Raw genomic sequence first — 22161 nt, 5'->3', positions numbered from 1 at the left:
ATCTTCACCCTATCCCGTACCTGTCAGTGTTCATCAGTGCGGGGAATCTCCGCCCGCCTCTTTACCCACCTTGTTAATCATAACTTGTAAAAATCTAGTCAATAGTAATTGTGGACTAAATAGTAATTGTGGGAACTCTAGTAAGTGAAAAAAATTTAAAAAAAATATGAATATATAGGTGAAAATATTTAATCTTAAAGGTCAAGACCTCATAGGAAAATTTTTCATATATATATATATAAGTCATGCTAATAAAACTACGAATATTATATAATACATATATTTATAATATTTATGGGTTTAGGGTAACAAACTGCACAGTGATGAGCAAAAAAGAAAGAACCACGATAAAACGTATTAGCCCCAAATAAGAACATAAAAATGATATATTGCCAATATGTAACGATTTCACAAGTGATAATTGTCCCAATGTTCTTCAAACCAAAGTTACAAAATCATCATCATCGTTTACATTTGGAACCAATACATTTTATGATTTTATCCCATCTCCTCAAGAACTCAAATGCCTCTCAACAATAAAGAAGTCCAAATAGGAGTCCAAATAAGAAAACCAGCAACTGTCAATGAGAAACCAAACATTCTACCATCACATTGAACTTTAAAAGCACAATTAAGTAGCATTATCTGGGACGCAACTGCCCCTGCATTACTGGAGAACTCTAACTGAAATTTGATTATTGAGACAGAAGGTTCTGTTCTTTGTAATGAACGCATTCATTGCTTGGGTCTGTGTGGGGAAGCGCACCATTGCCATTTTGAAGGAATCTTGCGACCTACAGTGGTTTTCAAGAAGTCACCTTAAGAAAGTCACAGCAAACAAATATATGTCTTAATTAGGGACTAACTGTCAGAATTAACCTTCCTAAAAGCTGAAAGGAGGATGCATCATAGTCACAACCAGATAGGAAGCGCTCCACGTCATCTGGAATGGCATTTCGAGGTATTCCTTGCAGTAAAACCTGATCAAACAGCCGAGACACATACGAATGAGCAACATAAGGTCAAATATATGGTGGAAAATGATAATAAGTTAGAGAGAGAGAGAGACAAAAAAAAAAAAAAAAGGAAGAGAAACCCTAGAACTGGAAAAAATTTATAACGTTTTGGTCATCCAAAAATTTTCTACATATTTGTGCAGTCTTTTTTCTTTTCTTTAAAGGAGAAAGCAAAATTTCCAATCCAAATACTAAGAGGAAAAGTATATTATGCTACTTAGCACCAACTCCCTGAGTCAAGCCATTCAAGAGCAGATGTGCAGAAAAATGAAAATGAATGACAAGGATAAGGAAGGAGTGTCTTTATTCCTTTGCTTGTTGCTTGTCACGCCTCGCCGGAACCTTCAAATGCATGGCCATAAGAGGAAATGATCTGGATGATCTCAGCATGTACAAAATAACCCTCAATTTTTCTATCCCTTCACTTATTCTCCCAACCTCCGATCCCCCACCCTCTTGCCCAGATCAATCAAACAAAACGTGATATCCAACCATTTTTACATTTTAAGAATATCAAAAACCCAAATAAACATCACAAGCATAACTTACAGTTTTCCCATCATAACTTGGAAGAAGATCCCACAGGGAACGGTCAGCCTGATACCCAACCAGCTTGTTATCAGCACTAGAGAAAATAAATAAATATAATAATGGAAAAGGGAAACAAAAAATTCAACAACATTTGAAATTTGAATGGATGGATTTCATTATGGTATTACCTTGTCCAACCTGTGGAAGCGACTCTTCTTAGGAATCAACCTAGATGCCTTATCGAAGTCATAACGTGAAGGGAATTGCACTATCCTGATCAAAAAAATGAATCTCTGGCTTTAGAACCACTACTTGAGGAAAAGAACCAGAAATAGAATGCCTAAGACATATAGAACTCATAGATTATAAGACCAAAATTATCCCTCAACTCCATTGACAAAGTGAAAAAAGGGGAAACAGAACACACATCGAAGCAAATAACACCAACAACTAACTCCTTTAATACGGTTTAGGAAATGATGCATCTAGAGCCATAATACACAGAAAAAGTGAGTAGAAGAGTACATTTCAACAGGCATAAAGCTCTTGGTGTAGTTGACTTTTATATCATCAGGCGTCAAGTTGCATCCATCAATCAAATAGAGAATGTCACTCTTCAACGCATTTCTTCTGATTCCCGATAATTTCCCATACACCAGACCTGATATGTAATAGAGGGGAACAGAAAGAAAGAGAGGATAAAAATAAAAGACTAAGATAAATCTTCGATGAATAACGCTATGCAGAACCCTGTCATCATCTTTAGACAGTAGCGGATGTGAGGGAATAACTATTATAGAAACCAAACTGTTAAAAGAATTTTATTTTTACGAAAATAAATATATCAAAGCCAAAACTTGAGGACGCAAGAATATGATAATGAACACACCATGTAAACCCTAAACCCCAACCCAAATCTTTCTCTTGCCTTCTAATCTGTTTTTGGATTCAGTATGAAAATTGAATAAGAATACCCGTTTTTGGTGTTTTAAGAAATTCATCGGCGGAGGCATCCTCGACTGATGGTGGCGGTGGCGGCGACGGTTTCGCCATTTCAGTGCAGAAACCTTTGGGGGTTTGGCGTAAAAACGAGGGGATGGAATGATGGTTTGGCTTGGAAGTTCGAAGAACCAAGCTCCATTTGATTGCATTCCCGAGAAGACTCATTTCAGAGAGAAGAGCGGCGCCTTTGCTGCAGTTTCCGGCCTTCCACAGTTCCACCACGAATACGGTGCTGGAAGGAGTGTGAATACTCTATTCTATTCTACGTCAAAAATTTTAAATTCGGCCATAACCCTAGCTAGTTTTGGGCTGGGTGCTAGTGCCAGAAATTTGAACTTCGGCCCATAATCCCGAGCTTAGAGCATCCACATCAGATTACCTAAACATGAGTCTGTCTGTAAAATTTAGAGATTTTGTCAAAATAGAGCTCTGCATCAGATTACCTAGAGGTTCCCTATTTTACAGAATATGAACAGTAGTTCCCTACATCTAGAGAACCACTATTCACTTCCCTAAACATAAAATAATATTTTTTACTACTTTATTTTCTCCTCTCTCCTCTCCCCTCATTTTTTCCCTCCTCTCTCTCCTCACTCCTTTCTTTCTCTCTCATCTCTTTCTCTCTCCTCTCCTCACATTTTGACTCCTTTCTCTCTCCTCACTTTTTCTCTCTCTCTTCTTTCTCTCTCCTCACTCTCTCCTCTCTCTCTCCTCACTCCTTTCTTTCTCTCTCCTCTTTCTCTCCTCACTTTTTCTCTCTCTTCTTTCTCTCTCCTCAATTTTTTTTTCTAATTTTTAATAACATTAATTTATTATTTTAATTAATATATTGTTTTAAATGTAATTAATTTATTATTTGGAATCTGTAAAATAGGGGAAAGTGACATTTTGTCTGTATTTTAGGGAATCTGTTAAGAGAAACTGATGCAGATGCTCTTAGTAGACCCATGACTCCATGAGAAACAGAATTGGAGAAAAAACCCACATGTTGAGTTGGGCTTAGTCAGATTACTCATGATTCTTTCCATATTTTCATATTTTAGACAACAAATTTAGAGAACTAATAAAGAAAAATAGATCCAGCGTGACTGCAACCAGATGTTATCTATTTTAGATTTTAGATAACTTGAACAGTACTAATATTTCTTTACATTTAAATAGCATTGATCTATTACTTTAAATAGCATTAATTTATGTTAATAGAATAATAAGGGAATGAGAAAGAAATATTATTTTAATGAGAGAGAATCTGATGCAGTGTTAGATAGAGAATCTGTAAAATAGAAAACGGAGACATTTTGTCTTTATTTTAGGGAATCTGTTAAGAGAAACTGCTACAGATACTCTTAAAAACCCCCCACAAATATATCGTAATAGTATCTTCTAATCTAAAAAAAAAAAAATTTGTAATTATAAAATAAGAAGAGAAAAAAATGTTATTTTAATAAAATAGATAATATGATAGATAATGTGATGTTGGTTGGATAAGAACTTTGTGAAATACGGAATAATGCATTTTTGTTTGTATTTAGGAAATTTGATAAGCAAAATTGATGCAAATGCTCTAAGTCCTTTGTTTGTTTTTTGAGGAAGTCCATCTAGGGGGAAAGTACCTGGCCTATTAGCAACCTAAGCAGGTCCTACCTGGGTTGGGAGTTTCAACCGCATGTGATTTATAATACAAAAATGATAAAGATTTCAGTGATAATCATATCAGAAGCATCCCAATAGTGTATGGTATGTATTTATTGGATGTGGTTTTTAATAGGCCCCTCACTATGATGGCATCTAACCCAATGAATATATGTCACACATTACTAGAATGCTTCTTGGATAATTATTATTGGGATCTCTAGCTTTTTATTGTTTATAATAAGAATAAATAATATTTTATGTGGGGCAAAAGAGAAAGACACCTGCTTTCAAAATGAATAAATCAGTGGTGAGTAGGCATGGAAGTTATCAACCTTCATTGTCTTGTATGTCACCAAAGCAATTGCATAAAGATATACGAGTAATATTTATCATATATTTATTTCGAAAAATATATATTTATCATATACTAATACTATGCAGTATGTATGCACTCAAATCACATTGATAACCAAGTTATTTATAAATTAACGAGATCCATATCAGATTACATAACCAAAAATTTAAAGAGAATGATCCCACGTAAACGTATTCACTTTTATACGGAGAATTGATGGAAAATTTTGGAGATTGTTGATTCGGCTATTGAATACTAAATTAGAAGCTTATCTCATTGATTAATATGTGGAAATGACAATATTTTTCACATTGGTGGCTCGACGATCGGTGGTGTTGGCAGAGTTCAACAGACATTGACGAACGTCGGGATGATTGCTGGCAGATATTGGGGAAGATACTGGGAAACAACGACACACATGTCTCTCTCCTCTCTCTCACTTCCACAAACTAGTCAAAAATTAGTTTAGAACATACAGATTTCATGGATCTACTCATAAGTCATGAGCCCAGAGAGCACCTCGGTGACAATGTGGTACAATGTATCCCTTTACTGGACTATGTAATTTGGGCGTCGGTTGGATAAGATGTGGTCACGCATTTGATAATAATTTTTTTATTTTTTAAATAAAGTTAATTTATATTAATAAAATAATAAAGGGAAGATAAATAATCACTATTTTAATGAGATAAAGAATGTGTTAGGTAATTTGATGTAGTATTGCTGTGTTGGTTGGATAGAAAATATATAAAATAGTATTTGGTATGTATTTTAAGAAATCTGCCAAGGAAAATTACTGTGGATGCTTTAATACATATGTCATTCATCTTTTATTTTTTTTATTTTTTTATTTTTTAACAAATAAATATAACTTTTAGCCCATGTACATTTGAAGAATTTGGATTATCATATCCTCTTGAGGTATTATATATTTTAAGAGGGTGAAATACACAATCATCCCACTAAATTTGGATTGAATAACTTGTGCTCTCAATAATGAATTTATAACTCTCAACATTGGATCAATATAGTAAATTTCGGGTACGAATTCAAATGACTTGATTTTATTTAAAAAAAGAAAAAGAAAAAGACAAAGAGAGCTTAGGATTCCATGTGGGGTCTATCCTTTCGTATGAATCGTACGTACGTCTCCGTCCCCCTTTCTCAACAGGACAACCGAGAAACGCCCCCGCAATATATTTATTAATAAATTGACAGATTTTTTGTCAAGTAATTACTTCGGGAGATGCCTTCTGGGGTTGGTAGCTTCTTCTCCGAACTGCCATAAAAAAGCCACGAACTCGTTGCAAGTCAACTCGGCAGGCTTGAACTATAATCTTAATTTTAGTCTGTTAGGCGGCTTTTGAAATGGATTTGGAATGGCTGGGGGAGTTTTTGAAGGGGATGGTGAAGCCCTTGGCTGCCACGGTGGTGGTGCTCATGGCGGTGGTCTTGTCGTTTATGCAGAAGCTTGGACTGGAGGGTGAGATGGTTTATTCGATTATCAGGGCCTTTCTTCAGCTGTCTGTAATTGGGTTTGTTCTTCAGTTTATTTTTAACCAGGAAAACACTGGCTGGATCCTTCTTGCCTATCTCTTCATGGTTTGTCTCTCTGCTTTCTTTCAAATTTCAATTCACCTCCCAATTTCTTAATTTTTGTAGTGAATTAACTGTTTGGTCCGACAGAGGACTGACATGGGCTATGAACTGAATTTTAACATCATAATCAAAATCAATCAGTAAAAGGACGGTCCAAGATTAGGTAATACTATTGTTTTGATGTTTATGAAGTATGCTTCTGTAGTTTTATGTGGTTATCTCCTTTGTGATAGCCCTATTCCTTTGGCAGTTTAGTTGCTTAGTAAGAGTAGGGCAGATCTAGAAGGGATATTATTCTATATTTAGAGGAAAGCAGATCAAAATATCAGAAAACGCCGTCTTTTAAAATTCTCCTGCATAATTCTTGATAATTATGGTTCAGCTGAAGATTTCATAACAGGGATGAGCCTCAATTAGCTCTTTAAACCTTAATTGAGGGCTAAACAAGAATGTTTTGATATAGTTTGCCCCTTGAACTCATCAGTTCCCAATGTTTCCATAATTGTTTTAACTTGATTGTCTCCTTGTTTGCAGGTATGTGTTGCTGGATACACAGCCGGTCAACGAGCCAAGCACGTCCCTTGTGGAAAGTATGTAGCTGGAGCTTCAATCCTGGCTGGAACAGCAGTGACGATGTTCCTGCTTGTTATTTTAAACGTTTTCCCTTTCACTCCACGATACATCATCCCTGTCGCTGGGATGATGGTTGGAAATGCCATGACTGTAACTGGGGTTACCATGAAAAGACTTCGAGATGACATCAAGATTCAAATGAATCTGGTAGGTTTCTAAGACTCTCATTTTGATGCTCGAGATATATTTCATTCATTGGTACTCCGAGTCACAGGGAGTTTACTTTCTATTCTTCTTGATCATGCCTCGTGATCCCCCCCCCCCCCCGGGGAAATGTTCATAAAAATTTGTGTTCATATTATTTATTTACTCCCTAAAACAAATGTGGTTTTGCCAAAATATGAAATGGCAAAAATTATAATGAGAGTAATTGGGCTTACAAAAAAAGGAAAGATGTCGAGTTTGATATGGAGATGAAAATAAACAAGATAGGTTTCAGGACAGGATAGAAGCTGAAAGTTTCTCATTTTGATTTGAAAAGAATGCTTTCAAAATCATTTTATTAAAAGAATGCTTTCATTATCAGTTTGTTGTTTGATTATAAAGAATACATAGGTCCTTAAAATTGCTCATTTTGTTTCATTTGGAAAACCATGCATTCCTTAAATTGCTCATGTTGTTTCATTTGGAAAACTGTGGGGGGAATATTTTGGGCCATGGATCCTACACTCACACCCAAGGAATTGTCCGCTTTGGATCTAGTTGGTAAGATGGATACTCACTCTCCGACCTCCACGAGGTCATGGGTTTGAGTGAGGGAGATGGGCATCCCTCCTGAAATAAATCTGTGAGGGCCCACGGCCCAAAGTGGACAATTCCCTGGGTGAGTGCAGAGTCCACTGCCCAAAACCACAAAAACCATGTATTTTCTAAGGCACAAAATCTGGGAGGGATCGTCATTAGCTGGTTTTAATTGGATTTGGCAAATTTGGATCGCAGGTGGAGACAGCATTGGCCCTTGGCGCAACACCTCGGCAAGCAACTCTTCAGCCGGTGAGAAGGGCTTTGGTTATTGCTCTTTCTCCAGTACTGGACAATGCCAAAACGGTGGGACTAATATCTCTTCCAGGGGCAATGACCGGGCTTATAATGGGAGGAGCTTCTCCCCTAGAGGCCATTCAGTTACAGATTGTGGTAATGAACATGCTTATAGGTGCATCAACTGTAAGCAGCATCATGTCGACATACCTTTCATGGCCTGCTTTCTTTACTAAAGCTTGTCAATTGGAAACCAAGGTATTCTCTTTGGATTGAAACATTGAATCGAAATTTGAGGCTCTGTTGATGTGAACAGTGAGCATATACCGTATTGATGGAAATGTATAAAATGTGTTTCTGGGTTACTCTGCTTCCCCAACAAGGCCAAGGCTTGTGAAAGTTCCTAGAAAATTTTGAGAAACTAATAGCAAAATACTATCAATACAGGTTTGCACACAATGCATATAGACTTGCAAGACTGTTTGGATTACAGAGACATCTTAGGGATAACATGTATAGGTACTGTTTATCAAAAGTAATTTAGCATGGTAATAATAAATTTGATAATCATATTATGTGAAGTATTGAATATTGATGGTGACGGATCACACCTAGACGGTGGTAATTAGAGGACCAGACCGATTGTAGTTTCCCGGTGGGTCGTACTCCCAAACGACGAACCATCCTTGCCTGCTGCTCTTGCACTCAACACGAGCGGAGCCCACCCTCCGCGTAGTACGCTACACGATCTGGCTGAAGTGGCCGCATTTCTGGATGGGGTTGCACTGGTTTGACTTGATGTCGTAGAAGTCGTATTCGCTAGCCCAATCTTGCACCACCTTTGTCGGTATCCAGTGGTTCAGTTGACCCCAGAACTTGTTCTCCCCGTAACCACTCCCAGAGTGGTTGTGAACGTTGCAGTCAGTGGCAGCGCGTAGGTTTGCCGATCACCGGGCTGATGTTTGTGTTGGCATCCAGGTTGGTAAAAGCACTAGTGTCATCCCCGGAGCAGCTATTAGAATTTCCAGCTCAATACATATCAACACTAGTATCCGCTTTGGGTTGCTCGGTTCACATTGATACATCGGATCCACGTAAGCAGGTTGGCTGTCTGAAACTCCCAAAATATGCTCAAGCTAGATTGGAACAAATTTAAATTTTAGGTTATTAAGTTGTAACGTTTAAAACATTTGGGGATTGAACTGAAAAATTATCAATATTTGAGTGACAAAACTCGCAAAAGATGTTTGAAGGTTAAATATTTCGGGAGCACTACATATCCCAACAAATATTATCCCAAAATCATCCCAATCTATGTGACATTGACACATCACCAAGTGACAGAGAAAATAGGTGATTTGTCATTTTTTTGGGGACAAAATAATCCTTCTTTCTTGATCTAATTTCTTTTCCTACCTATGCTGACATCACTATTTTTTCTTTATACTTTTCTTAAAGGAAATTCAAAACGTTTTATCTCTCAAAATAGATATTAGATTTTAAAAAAAAAATTACATTTTCGGAATCAACATCTAAAACTCTTTCCAACAAGATCCATTGTTGATATATTTTATCGAATTGTTCTTAATTACATTCTTTCAAAAACAATGTAATTACAATGGTTTTCAATATCATACTATAATTACATTTCATTTGAATTATCGAGACGATTACTACATTGTTTTTCATTATCACAAACAGTTTTTAAATATATTATTTTTAAAAAATAATATTGTTCATTATCGAACTCTAATTACATTTTTTTTATTATACCAATTATAATTACATTGTCTTTGAGTTACATAGATAGTTATTACATTGTTTTTGCGTAACGCGTACATTCGAGATCCATATAGAGAAAATAGAAGCATCTATAAAGAAACCGATATCGAGTTTTGGTCTTCCACATCATATAAGCTTACCAATTTCTCCTTCAAAACGGCCTTAAACAACAAATAGAGAATAAACTGAGTGGAAGAAATTACCATGAAAAAGATATATTACAAGATCAAATAAAAAATGCAATTTAAGCCCACATATTTTTTACTCTAGCCAGTTGCAACATATTTTCTCAAACCTAAATATTTTTATTTTTATTTTGTGTATAAAAAATTATAACTTTTGAGGTATACCTAGTAGAGAACAAGGTCCTCAGGAACCCGAAACGAATTGTGATCGCACACGAGTGCCACTCCGACCATGAGGGCAGAGATAAGCACAGATCCAATGCTTGTGAGGATCTTGAGAGTCTCATGATTGCTGAAGGTGCGGCTAAATTAAAGAGGTTGAGTGGTTGGTCAGAGGGTCGAAACAGGTTTAGAAAAACCCAGGACGAGGAAGGCCGAGCAGAAGCAGGAGGGAGAAAGGATGGGACAAAAGATAAAATACTAAAGTCATAGTGACTACGGCCAAATAATTGACACGGAAATAAGAGCAGTTATTACGGATGTGAAGGGAAATGTCTCCGATGAACTCTGATTTAGAGAAGGCGGAACGGTCGAGAAGCTCCGATCAAGGGAGCCTCTGGGAAACCGCCGCGGATGGACTAGTTTTTAGAGGACATTGTAATTATTTTCATTTTAAAATAATCCAACTCAACAATCCCAATCAGTTTGCCACCTAGATTGGAATTCTGCTCGAATATAAAGTTATTGGGACATTTAGACATTTTGTAAATATTTATAGCTCGGGCTAGGATCCCTCCAATTCTTTCCAATTTAAAGTCTAAATGGAGTTAATCTTAACCATATCAACACATTTAAATTCTTAATAATGGAGAATTCTCTGAAATTGAAACAATAATTGGATGAAGATTACTCGGAACTAAATCAAGATAAAAATACCCATTCCTTCCTAATTCCGCCAATTCATACCTTGCCGCGAAAGAACGCAACACCACTCCACCTGACGTGGCAACACAGTGAAACATCGCTGGTGCGCACGGCGCACCATGTGTACCATAGACTCCAAGCCCGTCCAGTAACGCCCAGCGCGAACCGGTCAACTACCCCTTTTCTCTGTTCTGTACGAAAAGCTAATTCTCCAACTGTCACAGCTTCCACCTTCGACAAATCCACGGTAAGGGAGGCTCGCCGTCAATAAAAAAACTAAGACAAATCGGATCACTGAAACTCGCTATGTCGATTCGGTATATGCTGGATTCCAGCGTTTCTGCTAAGCTCCTTCCTTTTTGGATTTTGTTCAGCTTCTTTTCCGGTATGTTACTTTCCCCCGAAACTAGAACATTTGTGGGATTTTAAATTTTTTTTTTATGAGAAGCTTTTTTCTGGTGTTCTGATGCAGAAAGTGTATCATCGGGAGTAGTCACACTGGATTCGATTGTAATATTCAAGACCCACGAATGGTTAAACGCCAAACCGAAGGTTTATTTTCAGTGTAAAGGAGAGAACAAGACTGAATTACCTGATGTTAAGAAAGTCCATGTTCTGTATAGTTTCAAAGGCGAAGAATCTTGGCAGGTATTGATTGAAAAGCTCATTCTTTTGTTTGCTTTGGTTTTTTTTTTTTTCTATTTCGGGGGATTTTTTAAGGTTATTAGGTTGTTTGTTTTCAGCCTCTGACAGAGCTTCCCGATAAGAAATGCAAGAGATGTGGATTCTACGAGAAGGACACCATAAAATCTGACGATGTCTTTGAGCAGTGGGAGTTTTGTCCTTCTGATTTCAAGGCTCCTCATGGCAAATACGCACGATTCAAGGAGAAGGAATTCAATGCCACCTTTTCCTGTGTACAGTGCGTCACTGTTAATGCAGTTGGTAAGGTGTCTCCACCGCTGATAAGCTCTGTTATAGTTACTGGCCTAGATTGGAGGCCATTTTGGGGTCTTTATTGCATTATGACTCAAGCTAGGAACTCTATTTGAGCAATAATGGGTTTTTGTTTGGGCTAGATAGTGGTTCAGAGCAGTTAATTTTTTTTCCCTACTGCTTAGCTTCCTCTATGCAGTGGCCTCAAATTTATCTATCTTAGTTTGCCTCCATCATTTTATCTTGTTTCTGTACTCCTTGCAAATACCTGAAGCTCGTTTGTTTTGCTAGGGTTTTAATTTTTCATTTGTGCACCACATGATTACAGCGTCAAATTCTGACTCCCACGGTAGAGGAAGGGGAATGCACATTGTCCTGGTGATATTGATAATTTCTCTGGTTACAACTGTATTGGTTCTTGGTGCCGTGGTCACATACAAGTATTGGCAAAAGAAGAGGAGGGAGCAAGAGCAAGCTAGGTTCCTGAAGCTTTTTGAAGATGGGGATGATATAGAAGATGAACTGGATCTTGGAACAGTAATATGACAAATGAATGTTAAGGGCTCGTCATTTGTGCAGTGAGTTGATGAGACATGGATGAATTTTTGTGCAATCTTTTTTATGCTTTTGGACTTTGTGAATATACAGAGTAATATAGGTGACAATAATAGCATTACTACTAAGCACATGGTTCAAGGTTAATAATTCCTAAGAGCGATAGTCCTCAACTAGCGCAGAATGTAAGTTGTTGCAGCTTAAAGATGAAAGGATATTTGAAGATGAAAGATTCATCTTCATGGATATGTTGCCTTTCGAATGACCGATATTGCAAATTTTTTGTACTCTGTTGAAGAACTTAATTGGTTTGTGTTATTAGGAACGCTCCGTAAATGGATTGATCAGCTTCTGGATTTTATATATAGATCTTAACTTGAACTGCTTCCCCCTTTTTTAAAAAAATTCCTATATCATGGGGAATTATACATCGTTGATGTTGAGAATAGGATATCATCTTTGCTTTAAGGTGAAGTAACTATTAACTCGATAAACTAATTACTAATAGAGGTAGAGAATTAGATGTTCTTCAACGATTCAACCAATATCTTATTGATGAATCTCACCCTGTTAGGATTGTTAATGCTAACATTCAATGAGCTAATACCTATCTGCAGCTTGGCCATAGCATTGAATGAACAGACCCTAACGTATATAGTATACAGAAGATTTGGGTTGTTTATTATTGATATTTCTAAAGTTTGTAGTATAACTTATATTTGAAAGAAAAAAGGATGTTACGCCATTTGATGAAAATTTCAAATTAGCTGAGCCTACTTGTAATTGAATACTCATGTTGGGTGCTATTTGGGAGTACTTTGAGGTATAAAATTGTGATATTGTGAGGTGAGTTCAAACGCAGAAACTGTTTGACACATCACTTTCAAAACTATAATGAAGTGTTGTCAAACGCAGTTTAGCGTTTGACGTATATAAATAAATGTTATATTAGATACCTAATAATATTAATATAAATTCACGACGACATGTTTACATTGTATATTAATAAAAAATAAAGCACTTGACATAATTTGATTATATGGGACAATTCACGAAAAACAAATAATCTAGTACGACGCAAACACTTCCGTCGCAATCATATCGCGTCTAACTGCCATCTCTAGGTTCTCATCAATAAATGGTTGTAGCTTAACATGATTATGGATGCAGAGATACTTCACCACCACATCGGGATAAATTGAGATTTAGGAGATAATTGTTTGCAGCAATTAACACATACACAGAACAAGAAAAAGAAACCCTTAGCAGAATCAAGATGTATAGAAGCCGAAAACGAAACACACGCAAACCCTATATCAAAGAATCACAAACCCATCGTAGAAATCCCAAACCCTCACATCGCGAACAGCAAAAAGGGAAAATAAATTGTATAAGAAATTGAGTCGTATCTGATTCAAGGAGTTGATATTAAGTTATACACATAGCGAATGAAGATGGTGGCAACTGAGTCATAGCAGCGAACTCTGCGTGGAGGTCGCGAGGTGGGAGATGATGTATATTAGGGGTTTTGATGGAGGAGATGCTGCAGGCAGCTTTTCGTACATGGGCTGAAGTGTGGTTACGCAAATGCTGCAGGCCGAAACGCGTACATGGGCTGGACTAAACACTTAAGGCCCGTTGCGTCTAAACCAAACAGAGAACGCGGGCCTTCAACGTGAGGCCATACTGGGTCCATGTCTTTCAAAGAAAATTAGAATAACTTCACAACCGTTACATTTACGCTCAAATTCGAAATAAATTATCAGCTAAAAACGACTATCATATATTCCCTGCTTATTCTACTTAGTTGTTGCATGTATATCAACAGGAAAAGCATTGCCGACACGAAAAGAATTGTACAAAAACAAGCATGACCTAAACATGCCAAAATTTTAAAAAATAAAAAATAAATCAACAAAAATAAATACTTTAATTAACGTCACAATGCTACAATGACAAAGTATTACAAATTATGATAGTTCAATCAAAAGTACCAATTTCCAACAAGAACAAGCAATTTAAAACATGCAAAGGATAAGAAAATCAAAGGTCTGCACGACACCAACGTGAAGACAGAGGTGTTGCAGATGCGTAGCAATTAAAGGCTGTTTTGTAAGGCCACTCACGCCATTTTTAAGGCGACTCACTGAGCCTCAGAGGACGGTGGTTGTAATCAGAATCGTCAATAGGGCTCCTGTCATCTTTAGGACTCATACTTCGGCTACAACCATTGGCTTCAGAAGGACTTCGATGGCCCCGAGCGACAGGGCTCTCTCTTTCAGGGCTTTTCCCCATGGGGCTATTGCCGTAATCTGACCCCTCTTGATGGGCATCTCGTTTCCTGATCATTGGAGAACCACGTGGACTGCCTTCATCAGGAGTTTCACTGTGGTGCCTCTGCTTTGAGGGTGGGGGACTGTTCTTCGGCTTGGGGCTCAATGATCTATCCTCTCGCTCATGGCTTCGTTCCCTCTTTGCTGGTGGAGATCTCGAATGGCTGGCAGCAAACAACCAATTGAGTCAAAATATCACAAAACAAACTACTAATCAAAGGCAAATTATTTTTTTTAAAAAAAAGTCAAGCTTAATTTGAAGTGTACACAACAACCTTCTTCCATCATTTCTATAAAATCCTTACAAAAATTGTTAAAATATCTTTTTCCCCTCGAGGCAAAATAGGAAACAGAAACAACCCAAATATTCTGTATACCATACCTCTATGTAGCACGGATACGGACACGTGACACGGATACGACACGATACGGATACGTGGATACGTGATTTTTCAAAAAAGTAAGATACGGATACATTGGGGACACGTAACTAATTTTATATATATATATATATACACTGTTTCATTTCAATAAGATAGTCCTGTAGGAGTACACGTGTTAGACACACACAATAATGCTTTTAGAAAATGGTGAATCATCACCTATAACAACAGGTGGCATAGTTATATAGCAGCTGCAACAAAGGCATTAGCAAAACCCTTTTTTCAATGTTTTTCAGTTTTTTTCCTGCTTTGAAGGTTCTCTGTGTCTCTGCTCTTGATGCAGAGAAGACAAAATGGAAAAGTGAAACAAGCGACAAAGCCATTATGGATTGGCAGAAGCCAGAGCTACAGAGACCCATAACCTGGTTAAGAACAACAACCTTTGTCGTCGATTTCTGTCTCTCTTTGGTCGTCGATCTCTGTCGACAGTAGTGGTTTGGTCTTCGTCGATGATCTGTGTCGACTGTTGTAGTTTTTCATCGATGTCGAAGACGAGAAGAGTGTAAAAGATGATGAAAGCTTGTCGTCTAATTGTTTTAAGTCTTAAGAAAAACAAATATCCTATAAACCCTAGGGCAAAACGATGTCGCAGCATGTCCAATACGTATCTGGTACGTGTCAATCACGTATCCGGATACGTATCGCAATTTTAAAAAATTAAAAAAACATTGTGATTTATTAAATACGTATTTGAGACGTATTTATGACGTATCTCAACGTATCTGTATCCGATACGTATCGGACACAGATACTCCACCATCTCTGCCGTATCCATGCTTTATAGCCATACCTTAGGGTCTGTTCTGGATACCATCATATAACAATAAACAAAATTAGATATTTACGAATATAGATTTTGGCCATTCTCAGTCTCAAAATGTAATCTGTAAATAGTGCAATGAAAATAAAAACTAATTCTTTCAAGTTTCCAGTATTTTGAGATGATATTCACGACATAAATAAGTGTGACTAAGCCTCTTCAACAATTATGATATCAATTATATGAACTGTGTAGTGCATAAACAGAAACCAAGTAGCAATGGAGCAAAACTAAAGGGAAACAAAGACAAAGAAGAAATCTCACCTGTAGCTATGGCCTCGGCTGTAACTCCGGCTACGGTGGCGAGGAGATACAGATCTATCAGGTGATTGAGAGTAACTACGTCCACGTCTGCAATATGAAGCAGACAATAAGAAGTAGCCGGTACATCAAGCTTATGCAAAAATGATTCATAAGACAGAACACACAGGCTAAATAACTATAATCTGAAACAAGATTACTTCAACTTCTTGGGACCGTTCTTGCAGCTTCTCTCGATATGACCTCTTTCACCACAGCGATAACACTTGTTCTTCCAGTCCCCGGCTTTGCAATCTCGAGCCCAATGGCCATCAATGCCACAATTAAAGCAGCGTCCAGAACCTGGAGGAGGACCTCTGCCCAAATATTCTCGAGAACCACGAGGTACCTGTCCATGCTCAAGCAACCCAAAAGGCCACTTTAGTAAAGCCAATAAACTCCCAAGTGACTTGAATAATTATCTACGAGGAAAAGGGCAGCGATAAATCCAATGGAGAACGCAAATCAAACAGGGATTATCAGCAAATAAAAAGGTTTTACTCACCCCAAATGCCAATCTGAAACGCAAAACCATTCAAGGACACACCATTGCAATGAGTTTTCCTATTAATAAAGGATGTGGGTTAAGCTTTCCCGGTGCTAATCTTTCCACTTTTGAAGGGACTCATGCGGCATCACATATTCTGGTAGCATCAGATGGACACTCACGATGGGTGTCTTCACATCTAATACATGTATGTTTTGATGAGATCATGTTCTTGTTGAATGTTTTCTTCAAGATAAAAGACCTTAAACCTACTCATACTCCTTCCTCACTCAATTTTTTAATTCTAAATTTAAATAGCAAAAATAACTATGAAACACAAAACAAAAGGTTCTAGAGGTACCATGCAAAATGATTTCGCACAAACAAAAAACAGTTTCAAGCAGAATCAGTTTCTATATATTCGTTACTACATCTGTTGCCACTGACCATTAGTAGGTAAGACACATATATTCACCAAATTGATTGTACCTCTCCACCCTCCACATTGTTAGGAAGACACTAACAAAAGCATTCAGTTTAGAAAGGTTCACGTTGAAGCGCCATGAAGGCATGAACATGATGAAGCCATCATCCGAAAACATCATTGACAATAAAATATTAACCAGCACAAAACAAAAAAAAGAGTAGAGAAGAGGAACAAAAGAGAGGGGATGGTGGAATTTAAATAAATGAATGTTCACCACAATCCACCTTCCTGAAGCAATTTGAAATGAATGGTATAATTTCACAAAAGAGCATCTACAATCTGACTCACAAAGAGTCAGGAATATGATTGAACTTACCCCCTTAGCAGATTCAACAATGATACGGCTCCCATCAAAATCACGACCATCTAAGCTGTATCTTGCATCATCCGCGTCCCGAGGATCACTAAATTCCTGTGAAAAAAATGTGAGGCAAGAAATAGGCAAAGCACCAAAATACTTGAAACAAAAGCGGCAGAATTCTTTCTCAAAGAACAAAATTAAGCAAACTCTTTGTCAAAATAATCTGATGGAAAACAAGCAGACCGAAAAAAAAAGGAGCAACACTTACAACAAAGGCATAATCACGCTTCATATCCACATCTCGTACTCTGCGGAAATGGTTGCCACAAACAGGTAAGGCCATCATTACAAGTACTGCAACTGTATGATACTTCATCCCTCACAGACGTACTAAACACCAGTTTGAGATTGTTGCCATTTTGATAAAAACACGCAATAACACTATAGTAAGAATCGCCCGAGTCTCCTATACACTCGACATGAATTTCCACCAATAGCACCAAGGCGACCCTCTCACCATAGGGAATCCAGGTTAGGCAAAAGCCCAGAAACCTTCAACAAGATCATTCAAGTTAAAAAAGTATGACACCTAGCGGGCACAATGTTCCCACATAGAAAACACCTGAACAGTTTACATTGATTCCAAGCAAAAGCAAGCTCGGAAAGGACCTTAACCCTCCTCCCATACACCAACTGCTACCCACAATTCCAAGAATCTAATTTCAACTAGATATCAATAGACACAAGGAGGACGAATCAGATCACAAGTATGAATTCAAACTTATTTAAGGTTCAAAACAATTCATAATATACTAATAATCAACCTTTCTACCGCCAAAGAAGCGATTTTTACCTCCCATATCTGCTAAAAAGTCTCTCCAGGTCCCGTGAACGCGTCCGCGATGACAGGCGACCCACATACAGACGCGTATTGCCATGTCGATCGTCGTAACGAGGCATATTCGAACTCTGCAATCAAACACATCAGCCCATACAAACCAATAACTCCATAAAAGCCATCGATATCAGATTAAATAACGATTTACAAGGTAAAAAGCAAGTTTCAGACAATAAAACTATTAAAGCCGGAGCGAAAATTGCGAGAACTGGAGAGAAATAGATCATACCGTGAAAGGCGAAAGATAAAAGCTCCAAATCAAAAGAAGATCGACTAACCCTAATTCGCTGTTCGGAGTCTTCGAACCTTAAGTTCCTTGTGTCTTTTGATATTTGTAACACAAACCAAAAACATTGGACGAACAGGATCGCTTCCGGTCAATCCAAGGGTCATGAAGACAATTAAAAAGAAAATTTATGCCATGTCATTAACATGTTTATTGCTTGATGAATATTTAAATCTAGCTTTTTTGCAATTTAAAAAATGAGGGTGGGATAGGGGTGTGAATCGGTCGGTTTAATCGGTTATTTTACATTATAATACTTCGGTCGAAATTTCGGTTTTTTTAGATATAAAAAATCAATAACTGACGATCACACTCATCTTGACATGAAAACCGCCTAATGATTTTTGGGTCAAACATTTGGGCTTATACACTAACTTAATATATTAGCTAAATATGTGAAAAATTAAATAGTCATTTGTCCCATGCCTATAAGGCATGAATAGTGTAACCTAATACACATCCAATATCCATAATCCAAAAAAGTAAAGAAAGATTGAAAGACTAAAGTCCAAAAATGATTGATTCAAAAATCAATGGTTCAGATTGCAATTATCATAATAATATATTTAAGTATTTAAATCATTTGTAATAAGAAATTATTAAGAAAAAGGATTATAAAGTTATAAGTAAAACTGTAAATTTGTATAACTTAAAACAACAACTTTAACTTACTTAATTATATTATACATATATATATATATATAATCTTTATAAATATATCATTTCGGTCGGTTTATCTTGATAAATAAAAAATCGACCAAATTTTCCTTTTTTTTAACTTAGCATAATCGATCGGTTCGGTTTTCACTTACATGTATTATATGAACAATCTAATCGATCAATTCAGTCGGGTGGTTCGGTTTTCTCGATTAATTTTCACAGCCCTAGTGGGGGGTTTTGGTGGAAATTGAATTCAGGCAACACGGGCAGATGCCAAATTGTGGATTTTCTATGATGCTAGTTCTACCATTAAATACTTGTCATTTCAAAATATAGTCTCTAAATTGGAATACTTATTTGTCAAAATCATGATTATTTAATGGGACAAGTTTTGAAATAGCCTCTGAAATTTCACGTATGGATCAATTTATCCCCTGAACTTCCAAGACTGTGTTGATGCTGTTTATCGACAATAGAATTGTTTGAGAATGATTGAGTAAATATAAGACAAGACATAAATATTTTACGTGGTTCGACGTTGAGCCTAGGTCCACGGTGCAGAACTATATGATGTTCTTATTATCTCAATGATTGCAAAGTAAGTAAGAATCAAAAATACCCCGAAAAAACCTCCCCTTTCATCTGATAACAAACTCCTTTTTATACTTATCTTGAGCAGTTACCAGTGGTTATGGTAGTTGGAGCAGTTCTCAGCATTTTGAAGAAGTTCATAACAGTTTGAATAAGTTTTCTATCGGTTTCGGTTATAATTGCTTAATGTGGAACTGTCTTATCTTTGACTTCATCCCATGGTTATTGATTTAGCCTTTGTGTATCGGCCTCATGTATTTGTATTGGCTTTGTATTGCCATTTCAGACCAAGTCCTTTTGGACTGTATATTCTGGTTTGGTTGATGTTGAGCTTTTGTGGACCTAACCTCTATGGGCTTATGTTAGGTCTTGCCAGTTTATGTATAAATAGATTGGGTTGAACTTGACCCCTACAGACTGCAATCCTTAAACCCCTGCACAATATTTTCGTCTATTTTAGCTAATATGACAGTTTTTTTCCGTTGGTAACATGACATGTGATTTTCAGGCTTGATGTCACATCGGTTGAATATAATATATTAGTAGATTTCAAGAAAGAAGTGTTGAAAAATGATGGTCAACTATGTTTTGACCATTATTAATTGAAAGCTCAATAATAATTATTGAATGAAATTTATGGGCAATTGATCCTTGTTATAAGGACAATAAACTGAAATAATTAGTGTGACCAAATCATTTTTTGGTTGAATGTAAAAAGACTCTAAAGTGACCATGATGAGCATGGTGAACATAGTGCAATAAGTGTGTGTATGGGAATCCCACATTGGAAAAATACCATGTGGATGTCTTTTTTATAAACCTAAGTGTTGTAGTAAGACTTTGGGTCCAAGGGCACCCAAGCTTTTGTAGGAGTGAGAGGCTCCACATTATGAACTTTGACTAAAACACACACACGTGCGCTCTCGCGCCCCCCTTCGAGTCGAGCCGGCCGGCCGGTCGGTCGGGAGTGGCGTGGCTAGGCGAGCGTGCGTGTGGGCCAGGCCCTTCGCAGACTCAGACTTGGGCTTACTTAGCCCAATAATTTCTTATAATTTTGCACTTTGTTACAAGCCCAGGCCCAAATGCATTGAATATGGACTTAAGACTGTTCAAGCCCGAAATTGCAGCCCATGACTTGGTCAAGTCTGGTTGCATCTTTACCTGGTCAAACAATAGTTGCAACAGCCCAAGATATGGACTGGTGGTTGCAACCTTACTTGGTCAAAACGCAAGCCCGAAAATCAATGATTGCTCACTGATTTTTCTAGGATTTTGTTGCTGGTCTCTCCTATATAACGAGAGCTTGGCAGCGGCTTTCAAAGTGAACAACATTTCTTCTTCTTCTGTCATTTTGCTCTTCAAAGTCTCTGCTTCTTTGTCATCATCTGTCTGAGAGTGTAATTCTAAATTGGTTCGTCTAAGTCCATTAGTATTGAAGTGCTACTTACTAGTGGTTTGCAGAGCGTTGTATCTTGGGAAGAGTCTGTCCGGAGAGCTTAGCACCAGTGGCTGGGACATTTCTCTTTAAGGAGATTCGCGCGTACCTTGCTCCCACAATTCCTATCACCTGTTTACGGTTTTGGTATTTTTATTTAAGCATCAATTATTGAGTTCATACATGCTATTGTGTTATGCATACCATCTTCTATGTTAATGTTACTGTTTCTGTTTAATGTTACTGTTTTATTTGTGTAGCTTAGTCACTGTTCATGCAATATAAATATTAATTGGTTTATTGCATGTTATATTTCCAACAAGATGTTCGTTTTCTACGTTTCTTTATATATACCATTAATAAAAATACATAGATTCGAAAACACAGCACCCACCGCAAGCCTTAAGGAGCCGAAAACCTAAGAAAAAGAGCTGGAGGAGTCCCGCCTGAATCTAGCCAAGAACTTATAAGCATTTCATTCAGTTGGGGATGCTATCAGACCATGGTTCTGGTCATGCATTGGCCCATTTGAGCATTTTGTGGGTCAACTGTCTCAAATTCTTAAGAAGCAGAAGGAGAAGCAGAAACAGAAACAAAAGCAAAAGCGTGCTCACCGGATGGCATCACACTAGAACTAATAGTGCTGTTTCATGGGCTGGCTTTTTCGATAAAGTAGTCCCTGAGCCGTCCTCAGTACTAGTATAGTAGTATTGCTGTTTTTTGGGCTGGGCTATTTCGACCAAGTAGTCCCTTAGCCGGTATGAAATCATCATCAAAGTGATCCATTGCCAGCAAATCCTCGTGATCATTGAACAATTAAGATTTATTATCAACCTGCAGCTCGATCCATACAAAAATTTTGGCAATTAAAGTTTACGTCCTACTAAACTAAAGTAAATAAAAAACTTTACTTGCCAGGCTAACTAATTAAGTAATTAGAATATAAAAAAAAGAAAAGAAAAGAAAAAGAAAGAAGGCAGTAATTGCCAATTATGGTAAATCATTAATTTAAGTAAAATCTAGCTTGGAAATCAATCTGTTCTTATATT

General features: G+C 37.2%; 4 protein-coding genes across 6 annotated transcripts; 2 read left to right on the top strand and 2 right to left on the bottom strand.

Moving 5' to 3' along the window:
- Positions 1 to 368: 368 nt before the first annotated feature.
- LOC119988534 lies at positions 369 to 2796 on the bottom strand. The gene is made up of 6 exons (XM_038833602.1): positions 2522 to 2796; positions 2073 to 2208; positions 1736 to 1820; positions 1566 to 1613; positions 880 to 980; positions 369 to 794 (listed from the first exon to the last, which is right to left on the bottom strand). Exons 1-6 carry the CDS (start codon positions 2712 to 2714, stop codon positions 668 to 670), a joined length of 690 nt encoding a protein of 229 aa, XP_038689530.1. The 5' UTR covers positions 2715 to 2796; the 3' UTR covers positions 369 to 667.
- A 2963-nt stretch (positions 2797 to 5759) lies between these two features.
- Positions 5760 to 8191, top strand: LOC119986356 (protein ALUMINUM SENSITIVE 3). The gene is made up of 3 exons (XM_038830931.1): positions 5760 to 6141; positions 6673 to 6918; positions 7711 to 8191. Exons 1-3 carry the CDS (start codon positions 5908 to 5910, stop codon positions 8023 to 8025), a joined length of 795 nt encoding a protein of 264 aa, XP_038686859.1. The 5' UTR covers positions 5760 to 5907; the 3' UTR covers positions 8026 to 8191.
- Positions 8192 to 10721: 2530 nt separating this feature from the next.
- Positions 10722 to 12432, top strand: LOC119995260. Of its 2 annotated transcripts, none has more exons than XM_038841712.1 (4): positions 10722 to 10965; positions 11053 to 11228; positions 11324 to 11530; positions 11845 to 12038. In XM_038841712.1, the coding sequence occupies exons 1-4, from the start codon at positions 10887 to 10889 to the stop codon at positions 11896 to 11898; spliced, it is 516 nt and encodes a 171-aa protein (XP_038697640.1). In that variant the 5' UTR covers positions 10722 to 10886; the 3' UTR covers positions 11899 to 12038. The 2 variants fall into 2 exon arrangements, with proteins under 2 accessions (XP_038697640.1, XP_038697639.1); XM_038841711.1 differs by having other exon boundaries at positions 10726 to 10965; positions 11324 to 11525; positions 11845 to 12432.
- Positions 12433 to 13978: 1546 nt separating this feature from the next.
- On the bottom strand, positions 13979 to 18499 carry LOC119995290 (serine/arginine-rich splicing factor RS2Z32-like). 2 transcript variants are annotated; one of them, XM_038841752.1, is made up of 7 exons: positions 18370 to 18499; positions 18096 to 18211; positions 17511 to 17550; positions 17258 to 17353; positions 16129 to 16316; positions 15932 to 16018; positions 13979 to 14568 (listed from the first exon to the last, which is right to left on the bottom strand). In XM_038841752.1, exons 2-7 carry the CDS (start codon positions 18200 to 18202, stop codon positions 14205 to 14207), a joined length of 882 nt encoding a protein of 293 aa, XP_038697680.1. In that variant the 5' UTR covers positions 18203 to 18211; positions 18370 to 18499; the 3' UTR covers positions 13979 to 14204. The 2 variants fall into 2 exon arrangements, with proteins under 2 accessions (XP_038697680.1, XP_038697681.1); XM_038841753.1 differs by lacking the exon at positions 18370 to 18499 and having other exon boundaries at positions 15932 to 16006; positions 18096 to 18355.
- Positions 18500 to 22161: the final 3662 nt, after the last annotated feature.

This window comes from Tripterygium wilfordii, chromosome 3, assembly GCF_013401445.1.
Source record: "Tripterygium wilfordii isolate XIE 37 chromosome 3, ASM1340144v1, whole genome shotgun sequence".
NCBI classification, from domain to species: domain Eukaryota; kingdom Viridiplantae; phylum Streptophyta; class Magnoliopsida; order Celastrales; family Celastraceae; genus Tripterygium; species Tripterygium wilfordii.
This window is presented reverse-complemented; position numbering and strand designations above follow the sequence as displayed.